This window comes from Scardinius erythrophthalmus, assembly GCF_964197995.2.
Source record: "Scardinius erythrophthalmus genome assembly, chromosome: 15".
Taxonomy (NCBI): Eukaryota; Metazoa; Chordata; class Actinopteri; order Cypriniformes; family Leuciscidae; genus Scardinius; species Scardinius erythrophthalmus.
Genome location: NC_138235.1, coordinates 28,515,223 through 28,537,583, shown reverse-complemented (window position 1 = coordinate 28,537,583; position 22,361 = coordinate 28,515,223). Strand labels below are relative to the sequence as shown.

Sequence of the window (22,361 nt, the reverse complement as noted above, 5' to 3'; positions counted from 1 at the left end):
TATAGTTTATTCACACACTTGTTTGTTTGGCTTTTGATGTGTTTTACTTCATCCTGTTTACGTAAAGTTTAAGACGTCACTTTGACACTTATTTGATTACATATTGTGGTGTGTATCTGCCATGTTTATTTTCAAAATCGATATTTTATAATTTAATAAAAAAGAACATTTTTACTTAAAAATCTAAAAACGTCACTTTTTTTAAGTTTTGAAATAGGACTGGATGTTTAACTAGTCAATAACCACGCTCTATTTTATGTTTTATTTTTTTAGCTTGGGAAATAAATACACACACACACACACACACACACACACATATCAGTGAATTTAAAAAAGTACGTTTTGTCATAGCTGAAAAATTCAGTCGATAATTTTAGCAAGTTTTTTGATGTGATATCTTCATGTCTTGTTGCCCTCAGGCAAGTTTTTTTTTTTTTTTGACACTTATGAACTCTGTTTGTTCTAAAAGATAAATGGTGAACGATCAAATCAAATGAATTGAAAATAAATGTGATTGTGGCTTCTTTTAAAGAGCATCACTTGAACTTTCAGAAGTGACTTCAAGATTTATTATGTCATATTTAGCAGAAAGTTTTCCCTTTTTCAGAAACAGAATCACATTTTGCTTTCTGTTTTATTCTTTTTTCTAAATGAGACACACCCGAGATTTTAAAATCGCTGTCATTTTGCTGTGTGCCCTCTCTTCAGATGACTGGAGTTATTTTATTACTCCAGTAGCTTTTTGTTTCTCCTCTGCGAGCGAAAGCAGTTTTAGCCTCTGTCCACTTTGAGCACCTTTACCACTCATCTGCAAAATAGGATCAAATGAGGAGGAAAAATCAACCCAAGGTCTGCAGCCCTCAATAACCTTTATCACAATTTAGCAACAACCGAATCAATTTGATGTCTTAAGCAATAAAAAAGGCTGTTGCTGTCCTAATTCTGCTGCTCTTCGGATGACAGTAAATTTACATTTTTTAATTAAACTAGCTGGAATTTTTATGAGGGGGCTGGGCTATGCTAATGGGAATGTTGTGTGCCGCAGATTAACAGAGTTTTGAAGTACATTTGGAAGGGGGGACGTTAAAGGGGGAGAGGATGCTAGGCATCACATTTAACCCCTTTTATGCTTATTTTTCCTGAGGGACCCCCGGCACACCCGAACGCTGAGAGAGAGGCAAGAGCGCTCTTTAGTGAAGGGGTGATCAGTGTTGCCATGTCAACTCATGCATAATCTTTAAATTCTAATCTATAATTGATGACACGCACAGATCACATAGAAGAAAGGTGAGCTCTTTTTAGAAGGACATCGGAAATGCGTTTTGTATAACGTAAGTCGTTTGAAACATCATAATTTGTAGGCTTTTTTATCACTTGTTTTTTTTAATTATTCAAATATGGCATAACATTTAATTTATGTAATTATTTACATGTAGCTGTATTTATTTAAATTTTGTATTCATATATCTCGTGCAGTATTTTTATTTTAAAAAATACAGCAAGTTAATTGCCAAAATTAAAATAAATAGTATAGTTTGTTATATAAATATAATTTATAATAATCAGTACAATTAAGATTTATCTGCTATAGTAGATGTACTTGCATGTATTTGTTTCATTTCATATTTGTTTGTCTTGTAAACCAAATTAGAAAGAGTCCAGCTTGAGTTTCCCGATCAGTCATCGGCCCCCCACCATCAAAAGGAACTTTGTCATCCTAATACCCCAACAGTCCCCCAGCTCACAGTCGGGCAAACGATAACGGAGTCTAATACAGGAACGGATCAATCTCCAGGCATTTGAACGTAATGCGTATGAGCTCTCTCTTCTCCTCTCCTCCTCTCCTCCTGTGCATTCATGCAGACACCAGACCCTAATTAAAACTTCAAAACCTTTCTGTCACTTATACACAGTAATGCTCTAACTGATACTGTGCTAGAATAGTTGTTGACTAATAAATTGATCACAAATATCCATTTTATTAAAAAAAATGCTGTTTTTATTTGTATAATTATATAAATTTATAAAAATTGTAATTATAAAAAAAATATATATATTAAATGGTATATTAAATAGAAATCATAAAATTATTCTAAAAATTATTTAAATCAAAAAAACACTAGATACAGTTTTCCATATTGATATTCATATAAACAGTATTACTTTGTGAATGAGCTGGAATATTATTTGAGTAATGATATAATTTCCCAGAATGTAATTCCCCTGGCTGTAAGCAAATCCAGTTATAAACATAGAGTTCAGGTGAGTTGTGGCGTCATTTTCAGTAAAACAAAAGTGAACTGTACAAAGAGAGAGAGGGGAAAAAAAGGTATTGCTTTAAAGGTATTGATACCTCACAGGTCTTGTGGTTTAAGTTTTGCATCTCGCAAAAAAGCCTCTCATAGTATTGCTGCAGTATCTCGTGCCATCTACCTCACCTTTTGCAACAAATGTGCCACACGATTGAGCATTTCATGATCTGTTTCCCCCCCCCCTCTGTGCAGACAAAACATTTCGTTTTCGTGTTTCGGCACATCTGGTTACAAAAAGTTGTGGAAAGATCTTCCTCCTCCATGTGCAGGGCCTCGCAGAAATGGCTTCATTTCACGTTTATGATCTTCCACATGAAATTCTAATTTCATGCGGAGTGGGGGAGACAAATAATCTGCGGCAGCTGATACGGCATATAAGAGGGGAAAAGAAGAATATGAAGAAGCAATTAGCACAGTGTGGAAGACTTTAGTCTGTTTGTCTGAAAGCTTGAGCTCCAATGGCCTCGAATGAAATTTGCATGCTCCGCTTATCGGCGCTCCCTTATTATGCCGTCTGAAAGGAAGATTAAGCCGGTACAAAATGTGGCGACTAATCCTTTTAAATGTGGCAGGGGTCTTTAAGGTGTGAACAACCCTGTAGGCAGGTTTAAGGCAGGGTTGTTAGAGAGGCTCTACCGCGAGCCGCTCTGTGACGGCTGAGTGCACGCTGCAGGCTTCAGCCACTCTGCCGAGTTCCTTGAGTCTGGCAGGAGCGGAGAACATCGGCTGGATGGCAGTTAAGGGACCGATTGGCCCGAGCTGATGGATGGTTTGTCTGTGCGCTAGCAGTCTTTAGCTCCTTATCTCAGACCCAAACAGAGAGGTCACATGGGGTGGGGCAGACGATAAGATTAGAGAGGTTTCCGGTGGTCCTATGTGAAATCTCTACACTGTGTGCATGTAACATTCATCTCTTGAAGTTTATCGTGTGAAATTAGCAAGTTCCCCCTCGTCATTCACTTATTTGCTGTTGTTTTTTTTATCCCCCCCTGAAAGACAATCCTCGTGTTTTTTTTTATTCTCTCAGTGATAAGCGAGGGAAATGAACGTCTTCGCTGTTGCCTTTTTTCCTCAGAGATTGTTTGCATTGGAGAGCCACAGAACTGATATCCTGTCCTCTCTGGTAATTGACTGCAAACAGGGGTGCTTGCGTTCGAAACCTCCCCTGCCGTGAATCCTCTGGTTGTGTGTGCTTTTGCCTGTGACATTCTATTCACTTGGGTCAGTAGCAGGCAGCAGCAGCAATAATTACAGTCTGTACATGATAAATCTGAAGCCCAGCTGTTGCGCTCTGTCACAGCCTACACACTAAACCGAGCGGAGAGAGAGAACAAGAGAGAGCAAAAGGGGGCTCAGGAGTTTGCTGTTTGACTGAATTATTTTTTTTAACTCCGTAACTTGATAGGATTACATGGTTCTTGGACCAACACCTGTTAAGAGGCTGTTAACAGAGCAGTTGGCGGTCTCATGGCTGGAGCTTAGAGCTTTTTCAGACTCTTCTGTGTGTCCTCTTTTGGGGTTTCTGTCTTTACAAGAGGGGTTTTGGGGCTCAGGGCTGTTCTGCTTCGGCCCCAGACTTTTGCTAAGACCAAAAGGAGGGTGCTAAGGTGTCTCTTTAGTTCATACCGTTATTCTGTATGAGAAACCGGCTTCCTGCTTTTCCACACTGGATAACAGGTGTGGATTTGGCATCCTTAAATTACTTCAACTTGAATTCTAGTTAGATGTAGAGCTAATGAAAATCTTTGCTTTCATTTTTACTTTATTTATTTTTATGTAAAAATATATATAGAATTATTTTCTTATATTTAAATGTATTTATATACAGTGTCCCCAAGAAGTATTTGGACATTTTATACACACTTCAACTTGTCTGAATGTCTTTACCTTTGACAGCAAAACATGAAACCAAGTCTTGTGCAGTTAACAAAAAAACAAAAACAACATTATATATATATATATATATATATATATATATTTATGGATAGCATAAGCACTTTTTTCAAGCAAAATGTTCATTTTCAAATGATAAAACAATAATGTTTATAAATTGTTCAAAATTAAGAAGGTTTTTGGACAATTTTATGTCCATAATTAAAGGGATGATCTACACTACTCTGCTAGGAAACCTGTGTGAACTTGAGGGGAATTGACTTCATACATTGACTCAAAAACACCTCGACACTAGTTTCTAGTAATTACAAAAGCGTTAAAAGTTAGTTGTGAGAAATGCTCTAGTATTATTTGTTTGTAGATTCCACTTGGTTTGATAGCTGTTATCCAATGTATTTCACATTAAAAAATTTTAAGTGTCAAAAAGTGTCTAAACTATTTTTGCAGCCACTGTATATTTTTGGACCAACCAACTTACGAAATGAGTCAAACCCTATACAAGCTGTGGCAAACAAGTCACCTGATACCAGGCTTGTGTGCTATTATTTGTGCAATTTTATGTCCTATGAATCTATTCATACACACAATGAATGAAAGGACATATTGGGTTGTTGAAGGCAGCCTTCATTAAATAGTGTTCCAGCATGATTTAGATATTTTCCAGCACTGCGCAGACCATGACAAATGCCATGTTACAGCTTGCACAACCAGCAGAAATAGAATGAAAATACCTGTTCAAGTCTGCCCAGAGTTTTTTGCAACTTTTTTTCTCCTTTATACCTTACATTATGCAATCTGTGGTGTAGATCCCTGGTATGTGTGGATTGTCTGAAAGTATAAGGCAAGGTAGGGGAGAGATAGAAAATGCTAATGGCTTGTTTATTTTGCCTGTACTCTGCTATCCTTGAATACCATATTTGGATTTTGTTAGTCTCACTTACTGAGCTCAGACCCTTTCAGAGGGGTTCCAACACCTGTCCTGCCTATTGTGCCGGAATTTTCTATATTTGGCTTATAGTTAGACTCATTGGTTGGTACAAAGGGGCAACATTTGTCAAAGTCGAGAGAGAGAGAGAGAGAGAGAGAGAGAGAGAGAGATATTATTCTGCAGTGATTTGGAAGGCTTTAAAAAAAGGGCCAAGAATAATTCCCAAAAAATTATTTTAGCGTAGTCTTTGTAGCAGTCTGCAAAATTATATATAAATTTTATCTATAGTTTTACAACATGACTCAATAACAAGATTTCTGCAACTAACAGTAATCTTATCTTAGAAAGGAGGGAAGAAATTTTAATAATCGTAATTCAGATGGCTTTGATTGTCTTGATAAGTAATCAGAGTATCATGATAAATAAGGGAACATTATGACTTTAAAACAGCAGAGCACTGATTGTTCTGAAGGTGTCGTGTCCATTGGATGCCCATCTGAGCTTCTCTACAGAGTGAAATAACCCGCCCGGCCCTTAATTGTTTGGAAATATTGGAGGCCCCTTTTCACCTGCGTGTGCGCTCCCCTCTCCCCTGATTCATTTCAGAGACCGTCCTCGGCTGCTGGAAAATGGCGTTAATTTTTTTATTACCTGTTTGACTCTCCAGCCTTATTACTGTAGCCCCTTAATGTTCTCCGTAACCGTGGAAACCAGATGAATAAACGTCCGCAAAAGAAAATGAGATGATTAAACAGGTCATCCTTGCAAAACAAATTCGCTTGGTCGAGCGCAATTTGTGTACCAAGCGCCTGTCTTAACAGTTTGCTAACAAGGGGATTGTTTGCAAGGGTAACGGGAAGAGAGAAAAAAAACTATGGAATAATGATAAACTAGCTCTGAACATGAAATAATCTGTTTAGGAAAAAAAAGATCAAATATTATAGTTGGGAAAAATAAAGCAACTTAATTGTAATACCTCAGCTTAAAAGCCTACGTGTGTGTGAATCTCTATGAGTTGGTCTGTCTTTGACATCTTTTTGCCCGTAGAAGGAATTTGCCAATGTGTTTAATGTTCACAAACATGTACATTTGGCTTAAGCGCACACATTACAAATCCTGCAGTATTTGAATGGTTATCTCCTATTTGAGGTATAGACTATACATGCCGGGAGGTATGTGGATAGTATGTGAAGACAGCGAACAAGATTCATGTCCTAACGGACCGTCTCGTACGGAACACCTCCTGACTCCGTCTTCGGACCCTTTAAGTTTGAATGTTTTCTCCTCCACCCTTCCTCTCTTCCTTTTCTCCCACAGTGGACTTGTTTTGACCCCTTTTATGCATATTTAACATGGAATATTTCATCTCACTATGATGGTTTGGTTACTCTCATCCCTGTAAATAAGAGACTTGCCTTTGCCGATTTAGATATAAGGATAGGGCAGAATACCAGGCCTGAATTAAAGCTGTGTCTGTGTTCGCATTGAGACCGCTAATGACAAACGGTGGCCATGCCGTGGTGATGTTGTTTATGGAAGTACGCCACTCAAGGGTGTTGGCTGTTTACACTGAAGCGCCACTTTCCCTCATTCTTAAAAAAAAAGCCCCCCTCCCGAGTCAAGGGGGTGTGGGTTGGTCCTGGATTTGAGGTCTTTGGGGCGAAGTTATGGCACATTTTGAGAGAGTGTTGCTGCCCCAGCACTGGGGTGTGTGTGGTAGAAACTGAAAAGCACTCGTGCATTATTGATGTTTTAATTTGTGCAAATGCCCAAGTCTTTGTTAAGTGATTATAGAGCTGTAGAGATAAGAGACAGGTACTTTGGGCAGAAACAAGAGCTGGTGCCCACTTTGTTGGCCTAGTTTAGGTGCATTGATCTGCAAGGTTCAGTAAAAAAATGTCAACGTGTCAAAGATTAAAAAAAAAAAAAAAAAGAAGAAAAAAACCTGTTGATCTTTTGTACCTTTTTTTCTCAACTACACCTCTCCCATTTATGGTACAGTTTTATAGGTCTTTTACATCCCTTATCAAAAATTATTTGATGTAAATATAATAGAACTGACCTGAAAAGCCCCATAAGCAAATATTGTGTGTGTCACGCCAGCAGCTGACCTTGGGAAAGAATGCAAAGTTATAATACCTCTCGCTAGAACAACAAACCCATAAAATAATGCTACACAAAGTGAGCTGGTTTAGGTAAATACGAGTGAAGGACTTCGCTTTTTTCAAACCGTGATTAACAGGAACATGAGATCATAAAGTTTTCCATGACGTGTCTCATTGCTGTTGGAACTGGCAGACGGTTTGTGCTAGCTATATCATTGCTGTGCACAAATAAAGTGAATCAACGGGAAAAATGAAATAGTTTAATTATGCTGTCATGCAAAGCACACACACACAAGTGCAAAGTCGCTTTTTAAAATGAGAGTTATCACGTCGTCAATAATGCTGGAGGGTGTTCATGTTTCGTTTTTTTTTTTTTTTTTTTTTTTTGTCCTGCTGTTTTGTTTTCAGAAAAGGTGTGTGTGCCTGTTAAAGAACAGAGCGGTGCACTGTTAGTGAATATATTTAAATATTTAGATATATTCAAGCATTGCAAATATTGTAAGAGGATATTTTCAGTGCTGTTCTGCACACACACTTACTTTTTTGCGAAATTGAAATTGAGGTAATTATACAATACATTAGATTGTTATATATATATTTTATATATGTACATATATATATATATAGTCATCAGTTTAGATAATTTATATGATTTATATGTAAATATGTATGGTGTGTGTGTTTTTATGAATAGTTTTTCCAATTGAGGATGTCCCCTGGTATTTCCGAATAAAGGTTTTGTCAGTTTTATCTAACTTCTGTATTCACTGACATCATATACATGAATATGTCATCCTGTTGAAACGAATCAATGTGCAGTTTGCTCTCGTCGGCCGCTGTATGAATTAGGTCGAGAGAAACAAGCGTATGGCTGAAAGCTCCTGCAGCTTTAACAGGGAGCCTGTCTTTCATCCTGACCCACACACTCTGACACTCTTATAGACGCATCGCTGGTGGCTACTTTCACTTACCATGCTTGAAAGGCACTGGCCACGTCCCATTTGTGCTGAAATCTGCATTAAATCTGTCTCATGAGGCCACTGGCTTAGTATGGGAATTGAAAAGATATGATGTCTCAGGTGGGGTGAGAGTAGAGAACATGTCAGTTCTGAAATTTAGGGTTTCAGTTCGGTCTGCAATCTGACTTTATTTGAAAACAGAACGAAATGTCCTTCAAACTAAATAGGTACTTGAACTGATAGGGCTGAAATGAGTGTGCAGTAATAGACTTTATGATATTTGAAAGCAGTATTTTGCAGAAGTAAAAGAAATCTCCCCTCCCTAGGGTGAAAGCCGAGCCCGCATAGGAAAGTGAGCCTCTATTTTAACGTGTTTCGCTGTGACAGATGACATTTAGCCCATCTATTGGATCGCATGTCTCACATTATCTCTTATTTCACTAAACCCAGGCTTAATTAATAATTGATGCAAATGATATAATACCACTAATAGAGAAGAGATACATTAAGAATTATCCTCTAAATTGAATTTATTTCCTGATTGATTTTTGTAAAATATAGTAAATTTGCACAAAAGATAACACATTTTACATGTAGAATATTTAGCATTTACATGTACGTTTTGGACACATGTTCGTGCATGGTGGAAACTTGATTCACTTCTGGTAAACAGGCACTGTATATTTTCAGCCTGAAATGTATACTGTATGTGGTGTGCATGTTGAGGCAGTAAAGGTTTTATTTGGTTCCTCTGCACCTAGAATATTCCTCGCTTTCTCACCAGCTCACAAAGAGCAAATATGTGCTGTAATTAACATTTCAGCAGACTTATATCACTTTGCCTGTATTTTGTAATCAGCAAAGGTTTTCTGAGGTGAAAATACTGACATATCCCAATAATTAGAGACTGAAGTACACTTTTTATGATGTGCATATTTCCCAACCAGGAACTGCATGGGCGAGAAAGGGTTGAAGCGAGAGAAAAGACAGAAGAAGAGAAAACAACTCGCATGTTTTGGCAAGTTGTTTTACATATCAAATTTTTTTTCTCCCTTAATGCGCTTCGAAATTTGTTCTCTGTCAGTGGTGAGCTGCCATACAGAAGATGCATTAAAAGTGCCATAACCCGGCCAGGCTAAAATCAATTGGAATGGATAGTTAAGCTGGCGCTAAAAATCAATGAGCAATTCATGTCCTTGATCATACTGTGTCATTTCTCTCAATGTTAGTGCTCAAAGCTTAGCGATGCATGACCAGCCCTCCCCTTGCACGTCACAACACATATATATCCATATTTCTTTATTTGTGTTCTAAATTTGTGCATATTTCTGTTGCAATACCTGATTTTGCAAGCCAAGTGCATGGTTGTGCTGGCCCCTGCCACGCGTAAGAAGAATATCCCGAGTATGAGAAATCTTATCTGGACAATCTGGGCTGAACTGGATGAGTTGCTATCTCAATCAAACACTTTAAAAATAGCTGAGGGTCAAATTTCAATGATCATAGTCTTCTTGGCCTCTCAAAATGTTGCAATCAATTTGCATGGAATACCAAGCAATGGGAAGGCTACTCATCCGCAGGTCCCGTAATGGAGGGCTGGGGGCAGGGACATGGCCAGACAGATTAGGAAGATGAAAAGTCAGTGTTTCAAAATAGTAATTTTGTCCTTATTAATGCCATTAGTGTAACAGTCAGCATGCATCAAATCAAAGGAGGAGAGGAGTAGCTCAGTCCCTTGTCTCAGCACTGTGACGGGACTGTGTCGAGAGCGATATGAGCGTTTTGTGTTGATGGGTGATGGTCTATTCTCTGTAGTCTTTGCTAAACAATGCCGTACTGTACTGCTTTTTTGTCCTGTAAAGCTTGCAACACCAAAGTCAAGAGTTTGATTCGCAGGGAAGGCAAGAACCGATGTATAGGATGTATAAAAGGTATACCATGAAGTCACTTTGGACAAAATGTCAAATTGTTTAGATATCACTAAATAACTTATTTTTGACCAGAACCTAGAAACAATTTTCACTCAGCAATTTCTAGTAAATTTCACAAATAATTACAAAGAAATTTAATTAAACATGACATTTTTAAGTAGCAAGACTGAAGTAGTATTTTCTCCTGTTTTATTTAAAACCTCACCATAACTATATAAACCATAATCATATTCTAAAACCAAGCAATTCATCGTTTTTTAGATTTTGGGTTTACTGAATGTGAAATAATCTGAGATTACGGCACAAAATGATATCATTCACATCATCAGTCGTGTAATTATCATGCAAGAACGAGTGCAAAATGAAGGGACGCGAATGGACACAGTCATCCACGACGGTTATGTGCTGCTGTTAATAACGCAGGCCTGTTATTGAACACAGTTGTGATAAAAGATGACTACAAATGACATTTCTGAGTCAAAGACCCGATGGAATCGATGTCTGTTAACAGGCTTGTGTCCACACGCTCATTTCAGAGAGAAATCTTAAAGCCACCTCCTCCCGTTCGGCATTTGGCATGTGACTACAGATATTTTTCACCCCCCTCCTTTTCTGTTGGTATAATTTGTTATGTGTTTGTGTAGCCTTTCAGGGAGCAGTTGTTTGGCACAACAGGTGTGGCTCTTGTGCCTTTTTTCTGACTAATGTTGCAAAGGGCACTCAGTCATAGGGTGAATGCCTCGGATTTAAAGCAAGGGCCTTCAAACCAGTTGTCTTCTGGGATAGAAAAAGCTGGTGAGCTGACTGCACATGGGCAGTTGGCTCCCAGAGGTGAGATGTACTGGAGCAGCTGGGTCTTTTTTTGAGAGGGAGGATATTTTTTCCCCTTGTTTCCAATAAAGCATAAATGAATGTTTGTGGCAGCCAACTGAGGCCATGGAGTGCGCATGCCAGAGCGGAGTGGTGTAGTTGTGTCTTCTAGAAGGGGCCACAGATATTGCCAGGCTCTCAGAAATCAAATGACTGATTAGTGATACGTCTTAGTGGTATTGTATAAACAGTATTTTTTCAGACATTCCTTCTGTGGAACACAAAAGAAGATTTTTTGGGGGAAAAAAGTGTTTGCTTATACTACAAAGGTCAATGGGGTCCAAAACAACACTGGTTCCCATTGACTTTCATTGTGTTCACAGAAAAATACCGAGACATTTTTCAGAAATATTCTGTCTTCAAAGAAGAATGAAAGTCATACAGGTTTAGAACGACATTAATGACATTTTTGGGTGACCTAACTCCCTTCAAATATGTAAACAGCCATTTTACTCCTGTAATGTGATGCATTTTCGAATGTAACAAGACAATCTATAAGGAAAGAAATGTAGATTTTGACCATTGAGAAGTGATTAGGTGATGAAAAGTTAGTGTAATATATATTTAGTAGGCTAATACTTTTGCAAGTTGCATTATTACATTACTGTAAACATTGCAAGTTTACAATAACTGGATTAAGAAAGTACATTGTATTTTCATATTGCATTTATATTTTTGAAGTTTTTGTCTTTTTCAGTGTAACTCCAACAGGTTAAGTACGAATTCCTGTATTTCTTTTCGGAAAACACCTCTTAGTAGCTTCATATTTGCTTCACCGCTGTCCCTCTTTTGCTCTCTCTCTCTCTCTCTCTCTCTCTCTCTCTCTCTCTCTCTCTCTCTCTCTCTCTCTCTCTCTCTCTCTCTCTCTCTCTCTCTTTCTCTCACTCACTCCCTCTTTCTCTCACTCACTCCCTCTCTCTCTCTCTCTCTCAATCCATCTGCATCATGTCGATCTGTCAGGCTGCCAGTGTCTGTTCCAATTAGATTCCACTTAATACACGTAACCTCGATTAACACGCAATCAAGCTCAGATAAATCACATCCTTTAAGTCTCCCCCTCCGCCTCAGTACCGTTGCTGTGCATCACCCTATTTTCTCTGCGAGCACATACACTGTTTCAGATTGTATAAAGCCAATTTGATACTAGCATCTTGGAAACCTTTTTTCGAGTTTGCTCTGTGAAGATATACGTCTTAGTTGGCATCGGATATTTATCTTTCAGGGTAATGAATTTTCTGTTTCGTTTCAGATTCAAAAGCTGATTGACGTGGGATGCATACCAAAGGAAAATGTCTGGAGAATTACGTATGTGCGAGTAGATAATTCAAACCATTTATGAGCCAAAAAGAAAAATCAAACAAAAGAAATAAAAAACAAAACAACCCAAGGCAATAGAAAGGCCTGTGCAGCACTCTGGAGTCTGGCTTTATGTCTCGCTTTATTAATCACGCTAAAAGTGCTAACATTGACATGTTTAACAGATTAGAGTTTTAATAACAGGCCGGGTTAAAGTGCTGGCGCATCGGAGAAGATATCCTGTCTGACTTGAGCCTCGCGCTTCCCCTCCCTCGGCCGATGATAAACAGGGGCCGGGTGGAGGCCTTCCCCCGTGGGGGCGAGCCGGAGGATTAGGACCTCACCTCCACATCACGTACTGCTGGAGAGCTGCTCATTATTAACTTACACTACAGGGAGCCGCTGCCCTCGACCCAGCAGACTCACAACTCAGGCCGTAGCCCCTGAATGTAGTGAGATTATCGACGTATACATATAAATACCTGACTGGTTTCGTAGAGGTGCCACACTAAAGCGGCGATGAGTTTCTTTAGGTGTAGGTGGACAATGCCTGCTGGCCTGCACTGGGTAAATAGAGCCGGGATTTAAAATAAATTAAGCTATGAGAAAGGCTCAGGTTGATCCTTTTCTTATCTCTACTGCTGAGTTGTCAGCTCCAAGCCTTTTATGGGACTTTGGTAAAGCCCATGTGCACAAGAACAGGGACAAGTGCCTTAGATGTACCATTCCTGCATTAGCATTCGGGAAAAACAAGCTGTTTATAAAAGGCAAATACATCAAAGCTGTGTGATGTTTAACAAAGCAACCCTTTTCGCCATGGAAAAAGAGTCCTGTCCCTTTAAAAAAAAAGTTTTCTCTCAAAGTTCAGATCGTCTTTTACCCCCCTCTCATCGCTCCCAGAGAGAAATAGGGAATAACGCTGATGAGTTTTAGCAGCTTCAGCCAGGCGATGGGCGAATATAATAAGTGTTTTCGCAGACGTCACCCGTGATTATCTCATCGAGGCATTTTGGGTGAATGTGGTGGATTTAGAGGCTCCTCTATTGTGCTGACATCATCACTCTTTAACAAGCTCCATTAAATCACGGCTAAAATCATCCGAAACTCTCACGAACAATGAGTGTCTGGGAAATTTAAAGGGAAAGCCTGGGGTTTAAACTTGTTTTTTTTTTTCTTGTTTTTTTCTTGTGTATTTGTTTGTTTTGTGTGACATAGCTTGTCTTACATTGTAGAATGAGGGAATTGGGGCAAATTCCCTTTCTCATTAAATAATTGGATAAAGGGAAAACACTGTTTTTCTATGTATGTGCAGTCAGATGAACAATGAGAGGACAGTTCTTCAGTCCATTGTTTATGTTTCTGTCTTTATGCAGTTTTGTGTGCGTAATGAATGTGCCTTTGTGCTTTTATTTTGCAGCGTGTGGTGTCACTGCATGATTTGAATGTAATCATATTTTATAATCTTTCTTTGGAATAACAATTATCTCTCAACACGCCATGTTCCACAATCTTACAATAATATAATACAAATTAGTAGCTGTGGTATCTGTGTAGTTTTTCAGCTCCCATTTTTTTTTTTAAGAACAGTGATGATTTTAGAAAAAAAAGAAGAAAAAAGATCTTTTTCATTTTACTTGTTAAATGTTATATTTTATTTATATTTTTATATAAATAGATAATATTTCATAAATAAATTCTTTTAATTTATTTATATCTTTTTAAATGTTTATATTTTATTTACATATAGATGTATTTACAATGCAAATATTATATATATAATATTTATATAAAAAAAATAAAACATTTAGTTGCTGCATATGCATATTGCATGTCAATTCTGTATGGGTATATAGTACTCTTATAGAGGGAATCCAGTGACAGACAGGCAGGTTATTTAGTTCTGCTAAAGTGGACTGGTGGTCCATGATCAGGGCACTGCTCCCACTTGCTGTTCTGCTGGTACGAGTGACCCCCGTTAGAGGAGGAGCACAGTAGAGGTGCAGCGGAGCCGTTTAAATAGGCTCAGCGTGGGCAGCGTGGAGCGATGTGACAGAATTAGCTAAGCACAAGTGAGCATGGCTGGTAGAGGAGCACTGCTGGCGCTCTGAAGGATGCAGAACTGCTGCTCAACACCAGCCAGCCAACTTAGACCCAGTGCCCCCCCTCCTTTAGGGTTGTCCCTCATCACTGTATCCTTATATTATAGGTGAAAAGTTAAAAAAGTTCCCATTTTACTTCCGTATTGTGGCATATATATGAGCAAAACAGAATCTAAATGCTGATTTTATCCATCTGGAATTGACTGGACTATGCAAAGGGTCTTTTTCAGGGCATTAGAAGGTGGTGTTGGGAAAATAAATTGTGATAATTAATTTTGATTGCAAAATAAAACATTTAAATCTGAATGAATCTGTACAGAAACATTTATTATTATGCAAATTATTTTATAAAAAATAGGGCCATATTGATTTCAGTAAATGTGAATTTCGAAATTGATCTTATTAAATTGACCCCAAAATTGGGAGATTTGGATAATGACCAGTTATATAGGGACAAAATAAGTAAAACAGGATGGAAGGGTGCAGGTGTGGGTTTTATGTCCCAGTCAGGATGGCCAAACTAGAGACCCAACTCGTAAGTGTCACGAATATTCTGAAATTAAAAACCCTGCAAATAAGTATCTTCCAAAGTCACTTTCTCTCTGCATCATCAGCAGTGAGGACCGCGCGAGAGGCGAGCAGCTGAAAGATAATATGTTTAGCGTGCAGACAACAGAATCAAAGCTCATCCCCAGTTAGTGAGTGTTTGCGGCTTTGTATGCGTGTGGTCAAGGAAAGTGAGGGCAAACAAAACAACGTGCCGTGTGAGAGTCAGCACTTTGTGTGACTCTGCGTGTGTTTGGATATCAGGGTTGAGTGGTGATGCTTGGGGACGTCCAAAGCACCAGCGAGGGCCTGCTTTGATTTTGTCATTATTACAGGGCCCTAGTTATTTGAGCAGGGCTGGGGGTAGATTCCATGGCCAGCCCACTAACTGTGTCTGCATGTCCTTAATTCCTGTTGATGTGCAGGCCTTGGGCACTGAGCGTGATGGAGAGGACGCGTCACCAGTGGAAATTATTGTTTGGCCTCTGAATATCACGTCGAAACCACGGTAGTTGATGTCCGCCTGTGTGGCCCCGTCCTAAAAGGCCAAGAGACCCAGGGTTGGTGTAACACTGCACAACGTACCGCACTGTCTTAATCTGTCACCTGTCTATTCCAAAAATTATGTCATAACTTCTCAGTTTCCTTACTTTTAACTTTTAGCAATCACTTTTGCTAATTTCTGCTTTTCTTCAGCAGTAGCTAAATTCAATGGGGTTAAAAAGATATACATAACTTTAGTTTTATGCTTTGATATTAAATGAATTTTAGTTCATTCATTTATTATTATTATTATTATTATTATTATTATTATTATTTGCAATGGGACTTGCTGCAGCAATTGTATTTTACAAGGATTGTTTGTTTCGATATGAGGAAGATTTTTTGTTCCTGTTTGAAAAGTATGTTTTGGTCAAAGATTTTTGCACATATTCAGTGTTTGTCAGCAAGGAAGTTAGGGAACAAGAAGTGAAAACTTGAAAAATGACTGATTTACTGACCTTTTCTGTACTGGCTTGTTAAAGCATTTATGTCATATGATAGACACTACTGTTCAATATAATTTTTTGTTTTTGAAAGAGGTCTTATGCTCATCAAAGCTGCATTTATTTTGAAAAAAATACAGTAAGAACAGTAATATTGTTTAATATTATTAAAATTCAAAATAACAGTTTTTCAAATGAAATGTATTCCTGTGATGGCAAAGCTGAATTTTCAGCATCATTACTCCAGTCTTCAGTGTCACATGATCCTTCTGAATCATTCTAATATGCTGATTTGGTGCTCAAGAAACATTTCTTATTATTATCAATTTTCAAAAAGGTTTTTTCAGGATTCTCTGATAAATATAATATTTAAACATTCATTTGAAATGTAAGTTTGATTTTAAACAATTTAACCGTACTGTACATAACATAATGCATCTTACCAGAGTGTAGTAAAAGTGTGAGAATCACCTTTAAAATGTTAAATGATTTAAATTTTGCAAATTGTTTTTAGAGTGTATTTTTAAGTTAAAAATAGTTCAATTTATAAAAATACGTCTCAAGACCCCTCTTTTCTGTCTTAATCCGTTGCACTCCGTCAAGCTGTAGGCATCTTTTTTAAATATCCTCTAAGAAAGGTCAGGTGAACCTGCATTAAATATAATTATACAGCACTTCCCATTAGTCGACTAGTCGTACAGGCAACCCACTGTCTAGTCAATTTTGAAAGTTAGTTTTGGACATCCCTACCACTTTTCTGCTGTTACACTAAACATGTTTATGATTAGAGAGAGACAGAAAGAGAGAGAGAGAGAGAGAGAGAGAGAGACAGGGCAGGGGAGAGAGAGATAGAGTGAAGGGAAAGAAAAAAAAAACAATCTCATCAGGCGAGAGGCCGTTTGCTTAGCAAGAGCTGACAGTCTTTGTGTATGTAAATGAAGAATTTAGACTAATGGAGTTGAACCATTTCTAATTTTGTGATGGCAAGAGGATTTTGATTGAAAGTAATTAAGCAAGCTAGCTGTAAAATTAATTAAAGCAAAAGGAGGGGGGATTTTTATTGGATTGGATAGCGATATAGCTGCTGTCAGGCAGGGGGACAAATGGGGGTGACCTGGATTCTCTGCCCTCCCTCCTCCCACTTGAGACTTTTATGTCACTTTAATCTCCTTAGAGCGGCTGGTGTGCATTTGTTCGAAATAATCAAGGAAATATGGTCAGAAATTGTCAGCTTTCAGATCTAATTTACCTGACAGCCTCGCGAGCGCGTATGCGCGAATCTGTCCGTGTTGGTGCGTATGTCTGCGCGTGAGGTTTTTTTCTTCTTCCCGTCTCCCCCTCGTCCCTCTCTTCAGCTTTGTGGAAAATGCTTTTGACAGTTTTGAGACATCTTGACTCCTTGTTGAAAAAAAGTGACAAGGAACTTGGTCAGGTTGAGATGAACCCTTCAGTGAGCCAACGCATCAGGGCTGAGACTAACTTAGTGTGGATTAGTACATGAAGTGTGCACTTTTACATTATTGACATTGCTTCTGTTCGTTTCAGCCCACCTTCTACGATTGTTCAGAATGTCTGATGCAGCAACGTATTAAGTAAAATATGTAACCATGAAATATTGGAAAGGTAAAATGTGGTGAATTACTGAATTGTTAGACCAAATTATAGAACCCATGTTAGACATAGTTCATTTCACATATTAAGTGTCCTAAACTATATAAAAAAAAAAAATGTAAATGTATTGAAATAAGGTAAGATCATTTCTCTCAAGCAGGGTGGCAACTGCAGTTCTCGTCTCATCTGAACCCGAGAAAGACCCGTCATGTGGAGTAACAGTCCTAAGTAGGATCCAGGAAAAGGGGGGTGGAGGTGAAAAGCAAGCGTAGGGTCCCAGAGAGGCTGGGGTACGGGCCGGTGCCTCTAACGGGATTAAACCCTTCTGAAAACACTCCCTCATCCTTGTCCCCCAAGAGCCCCCTTCCGGCCCTGTTTATCAATTAATATAATAAAAGGTGGAACAAAGAACTTCCCTCCTCTCCATAATTAAACTTGTCCATCTCTGGAGGACCGTCACTGCGAAGACCCTCCATAAAAAGTGGGATTTCACCCATCAAATCCCAGCGTGAGTTGCAGAGATGGGAGCTGACGTGTGGCCTACACTTGTAATGAAAGAGCGCTCCCTGTGTATGCCATTACCGTTGAGTGGAGGGTGATATTAACCCCAGCGGTTGCCCACCAAACCCCTCCATTATGACATCATGTTTTCACCGGTACCTTCCGTCACGAGCTCTCAGCTCCTTATCTCTCCTGTCACCATATGTGTGAGGCTGTTAACAAACCTATACTCAGAATGGAGAATATCAGGCGCTTTGGATAAGAGAGAGAGCGAGAGAGAGAGCCCGGGTAGACACACGCTTTCACAGCCAGCAGAGCTTTTGATAGAAATTAGTTTCACACAATATGCAAATTCCTGCAATTGAAAAAGGGGCTCTTTAAGTGACAGGTTGATATGTGATTAAACGACAATTAGAGCGCTGGAAATAAGCGACGTCGGCAGGTCAAGTGCTGAGCTGCTGAGCTGAAAGGTAGCAGACTATTGAGGTAACAGTCATGGGGGAGGCCAGGAACGGGACCCAAAACAAATTAGCTGCTAAAAGAAAAATGTTGGCACAGCTTGTCAATAAATGTGTAAGAGAGGGAAAATGAGATTCAGAGCACAGAAATGTGAGCGAGGCATGATAGGGTGTTCTGGCTGGTTGATAGATTTTGCTAGGTCATTGCTTGGGCTTTCTGTGTGGTTGCTAGGTCTTACTGGATGTTCGCTAGGGATGGCTAGATGGTTGCTAGGCATTCTGTCTGGGATCTACTAGGGCAGGGGTGGGCAACTTCGGTCCTGGAGGGCCACTGTCCTACAGAGTTTAGCTTCAACCCTAATCAAACACACCTGAACAAGCTAATCAAGGTCCTCAGGATTACTAGAAAATTACAGGCAGGTGATTTTTTCAGGGTTGGAGCTAAACTCGGTGGGACAGTGGCCCTCCAGGACCGAAGTTGCCCACCCCTGTACTAGGGTCTACTGCGTGGACCCTAGATGGGTGCTAGGGGTGGTTATGTGTTTTCTGGGTAGTTGCAAGGGTGTTCCTTGTGGTTGCTTATTGTGGCAAGTCAAAAGAGCCCTTTCCCAAATCTCAAGAATAAATTTCTATAAAAGCTAGACGGTTTTAGGTATCGTTCATGTTTGAAGCATGTGGCAAGTTATGCGTTGATGTTTAATACTCAAGCTTTGAGGTTTGTTCAAATATAAATGATAGAAAAGCGATGTTTGTCTTAGTAGGCACCTCTAACTAAAAGTAAGTTGAGGATGTAAAAGTGCCTGTAATATCGATGTGAAGTCATAGCTTAGGTGTTATTTTGTGTGCTCATATATGCACATTTGTTTGTCCTTTTGACTGTATCCATGTAAGTAGACACCAACACAATCCTTCTGCTATTAATAGTGTACTTTTTCTCTCTCCTTGATTTGGGCCTAATTGGCTATGTCCCCCCGTACTAGCCATTCCTCCCCTACGGTGGGACTTAAAACTATGTGACGGAAGGATTGCCTTTCTCTCCAAGAAGGACATGAAAGGCCCATGGCCTGTCCTGGCAGCAGATGGCTGTGGCCTCTAATCCCCTTTGATGCTGCGGTGGGCAGTTGCTCCTGAACATCTCCTGCAAAGCCATGAAAACTTGAGCTACTTTTCCTCTAACTGACCCCAATTGTCAAGGAGCCGGCAGCTGTCAGACTTGGTTAGCTGTGCCTTAACTGAGACTGAAGGGCACAGGTTGCTCTCTCTCTCTCTTTCTCTCTCTCTGGCTTCCTGTTTTCTGTCTGTCATTTTCTGTGAATTCCAAGGGTACAGTATGACTACGGATGCACATAGGCCGCACATTCACAGATCTTTTGCAGGTAGAAAGATCCCAGATGGTTCGTGTTCCACTAAGAGGCTTAAATTTCATCACGGCTCACCTTAATTATCAGAATTACAAGCTGCGCAGTTTGCATTTTCCCCCAAAATGTTGAAACCTTTATTTTATTTGATGTTATCGAGGAATTTTGATGTCATGTTGATTTTAAAAGAAAAAAATAATCGTATTGTCCTAAGAAGACATAGAAAAAAGTGCTATTTGGGTAGTATGCGTCTTATAACCAGCTTTATTATCTAAGGGAGTATTTAAGTTCGCAGAGCTGTCCATTTGACAGAGATACAGTTTGTCTTTTCTCTCCACCATTTCCGCATTCGCAGGGAACAGCCGTAAATGAGCACATACACTTCAAGGCTTGACCATCAACACCACATTAGTTTATAGTGGTGTTTGAAGAAATTATGGGTTTCCATCCACTCGGATAGATTGAAAGTGAGGCAAAAGGAGAGCCCCCCCCCCCCCCGCTCAATAGTTGTAGCACTAAAGAATAGACTTGTACTAAACAGCTTTGATTAAATTAAAATCACTCACCCAAATGTTTGAGTGTGTTGGCACTATTATCACCTCGGGTTCTTATTAATTCTGCACTGTAAATAGATTCAGGACTGAACTTTAGAAAAACCCTTGTCTTTTCGTCTCCCTTCCAGTCAGCTCTCTGATATTAATTAGAGGAAGGAAAAGATACACTAAAAGCTCAGTTGTTATATTTGGTTGAATTCTGGCAGCTTTTTCAAATTGTGCATGTTAACATGGCTCGCCATCTGGGGGCTTTTACGAAATGATGGGATTGTTTCAGGAACACTTGCCATAATCATTGCTCGTATTAGCTTTCGCTGATGTTTACAGCAGATCTTGCGCATGGTGCGAATTTGCTAGCACCTGATCTTGAATAGATAGGCTTGATGCTGAGTCGTGTGCAGGACTATTTCAAGACTGAAATGCGATTGTTTTAATACCTTAATCCACCTGTCCTTGGCATTCAGGATTTTGTAAGAACTCTCCTGGTAATTTCAGTGGCCTCCATTTAAACTGGGCCATTTCATTCTGACCTCTTCGGCTGATCCCTTCTTTCTCCTCCAGCCTCTTTACGTCACAGTTTTAATGTGTCAAAATGACAATTTATCACCCGACTGACCTATTTAAACAGTGTCGCTGCAAGTTGACCAATCACAATCAGCCGGATTCATAACCCCAAAACAAATATTTCCTCTTAATTAAGAGTGTCCCTCTTGTGTCTTCCCACACACAAAATCATTATACAGCAGTGATTTGACTACTTGGCAGGAAATATATCACTCTTGACTGCATGTTAATCTGTTAGGGCCTGGTTGTCAAACGAGAATGGGGGGCACCAGCAGTGACGCTTTCTCCGTGCATTGATAGCCCCCTAAGGGACAGTTAACCCTCAAATTTCCCCTGTCTGGCCTGGCTCTTCGGGTGGGCATTGGCACTGAGTGTGGTTGAACGGGGGAGGGGTGATTGTAATGCTTGTTGATAGTCTCAGAGATTTTTTTTATTTGTGACGGATCCTCATTAAGTGCAAATCTCAATAGCGAGCTGGCACTTTAGGATCTAAAGGAAGTTCAAGCAGGAAAGAGTGCATTAGATACACATCCCTTCTGTCCTGTATCTGTTTTCCTGATCTAATGTACTTCGCGAGGAATTGAAAATAGGAGTCAATAATTATGCATTTTAATTATTAAACTGGGTCCTTCTTTAATTGTGCTTTTTAAAGCCTCTGTGCATGATGCTTTATCGCTCTGTTTGTCTGGGCAAGCTTTAACCAGACCTCTACGCTTCCATAAGTCCGTCTCTACTTCACTGGGCTGTAATGCCATGTTTCTTTCTTTCTTTCTTTCTTTCTTTCTTTCTTTCTTTCTTTCTTTCTTTCTTTCTTTCTTTCTTTCTTTCTTTCTTTCTTTCTTTCTTTCTTTCTTTCTTTTCATTTATTTATTTACTTACTTCTCACTCTGTACATTTGTGAACCAAATCAGGGAATATTGTGATTTCCATGCCTGTAACTTTTATTAAATTTCTTAAATAAAAAAGTATATATATATATATATATATTATTTAAATATTAAATGTTCAATTGTCTAGAAAATTGTGCTTTTATAAATACAATCTCTATAAAATATTTGTATTCTTTTACATTTTTAAATAAAATGATTTATTTATATTTATTTATTATTTCATTTATTTTATTAATATATTTTTACATTTAATATTTTCTATGTTTAATTATTTTATATTTTATATATATATATATATATATATATATATATATATATATATATATATATATATATATATATATATATATATATATAATTATGTTTAGCTCTACAATGTTCCATTGGCTAGAAATGGTTTTTTGTTAGTGCAATCTTTATATTATTATTATTACATTATAATAATTTGTATTACATTATATAATTTGATAAATAATATAGATTTTTTTTTTTTTTACTTT

At 38.7% G+C, this 22,361-nt stretch overlaps 1 protein-coding gene across 6 annotated transcripts in view; it reads left to right on the top strand.

Moving 5' to 3' along the window:
- casz1 (castor zinc finger 1) overlaps positions 1-22,361 on the top strand; it is a 180,774-nt gene that overhangs the window by 104,093 nt on the left and 54,320 nt on the right. The window contains exon 1 of one of the 6 annotated variants that reach the window (XM_081386276.1): positions 12,248-12,303. The exons of the other annotated variants lie outside the window; for them this stretch is intronic. Coding sequence (XP_081242402.1) covers positions 12,288-12,303 — 16 coding nt within the window. The 5' untranslated portion in view covers positions 12,248-12,287. Of the gene's footprint in view, positions 1-12,247; positions 12,304-22,361 lie in introns of those variants that run through there. 6 annotated transcript variants of the gene reach the window in all.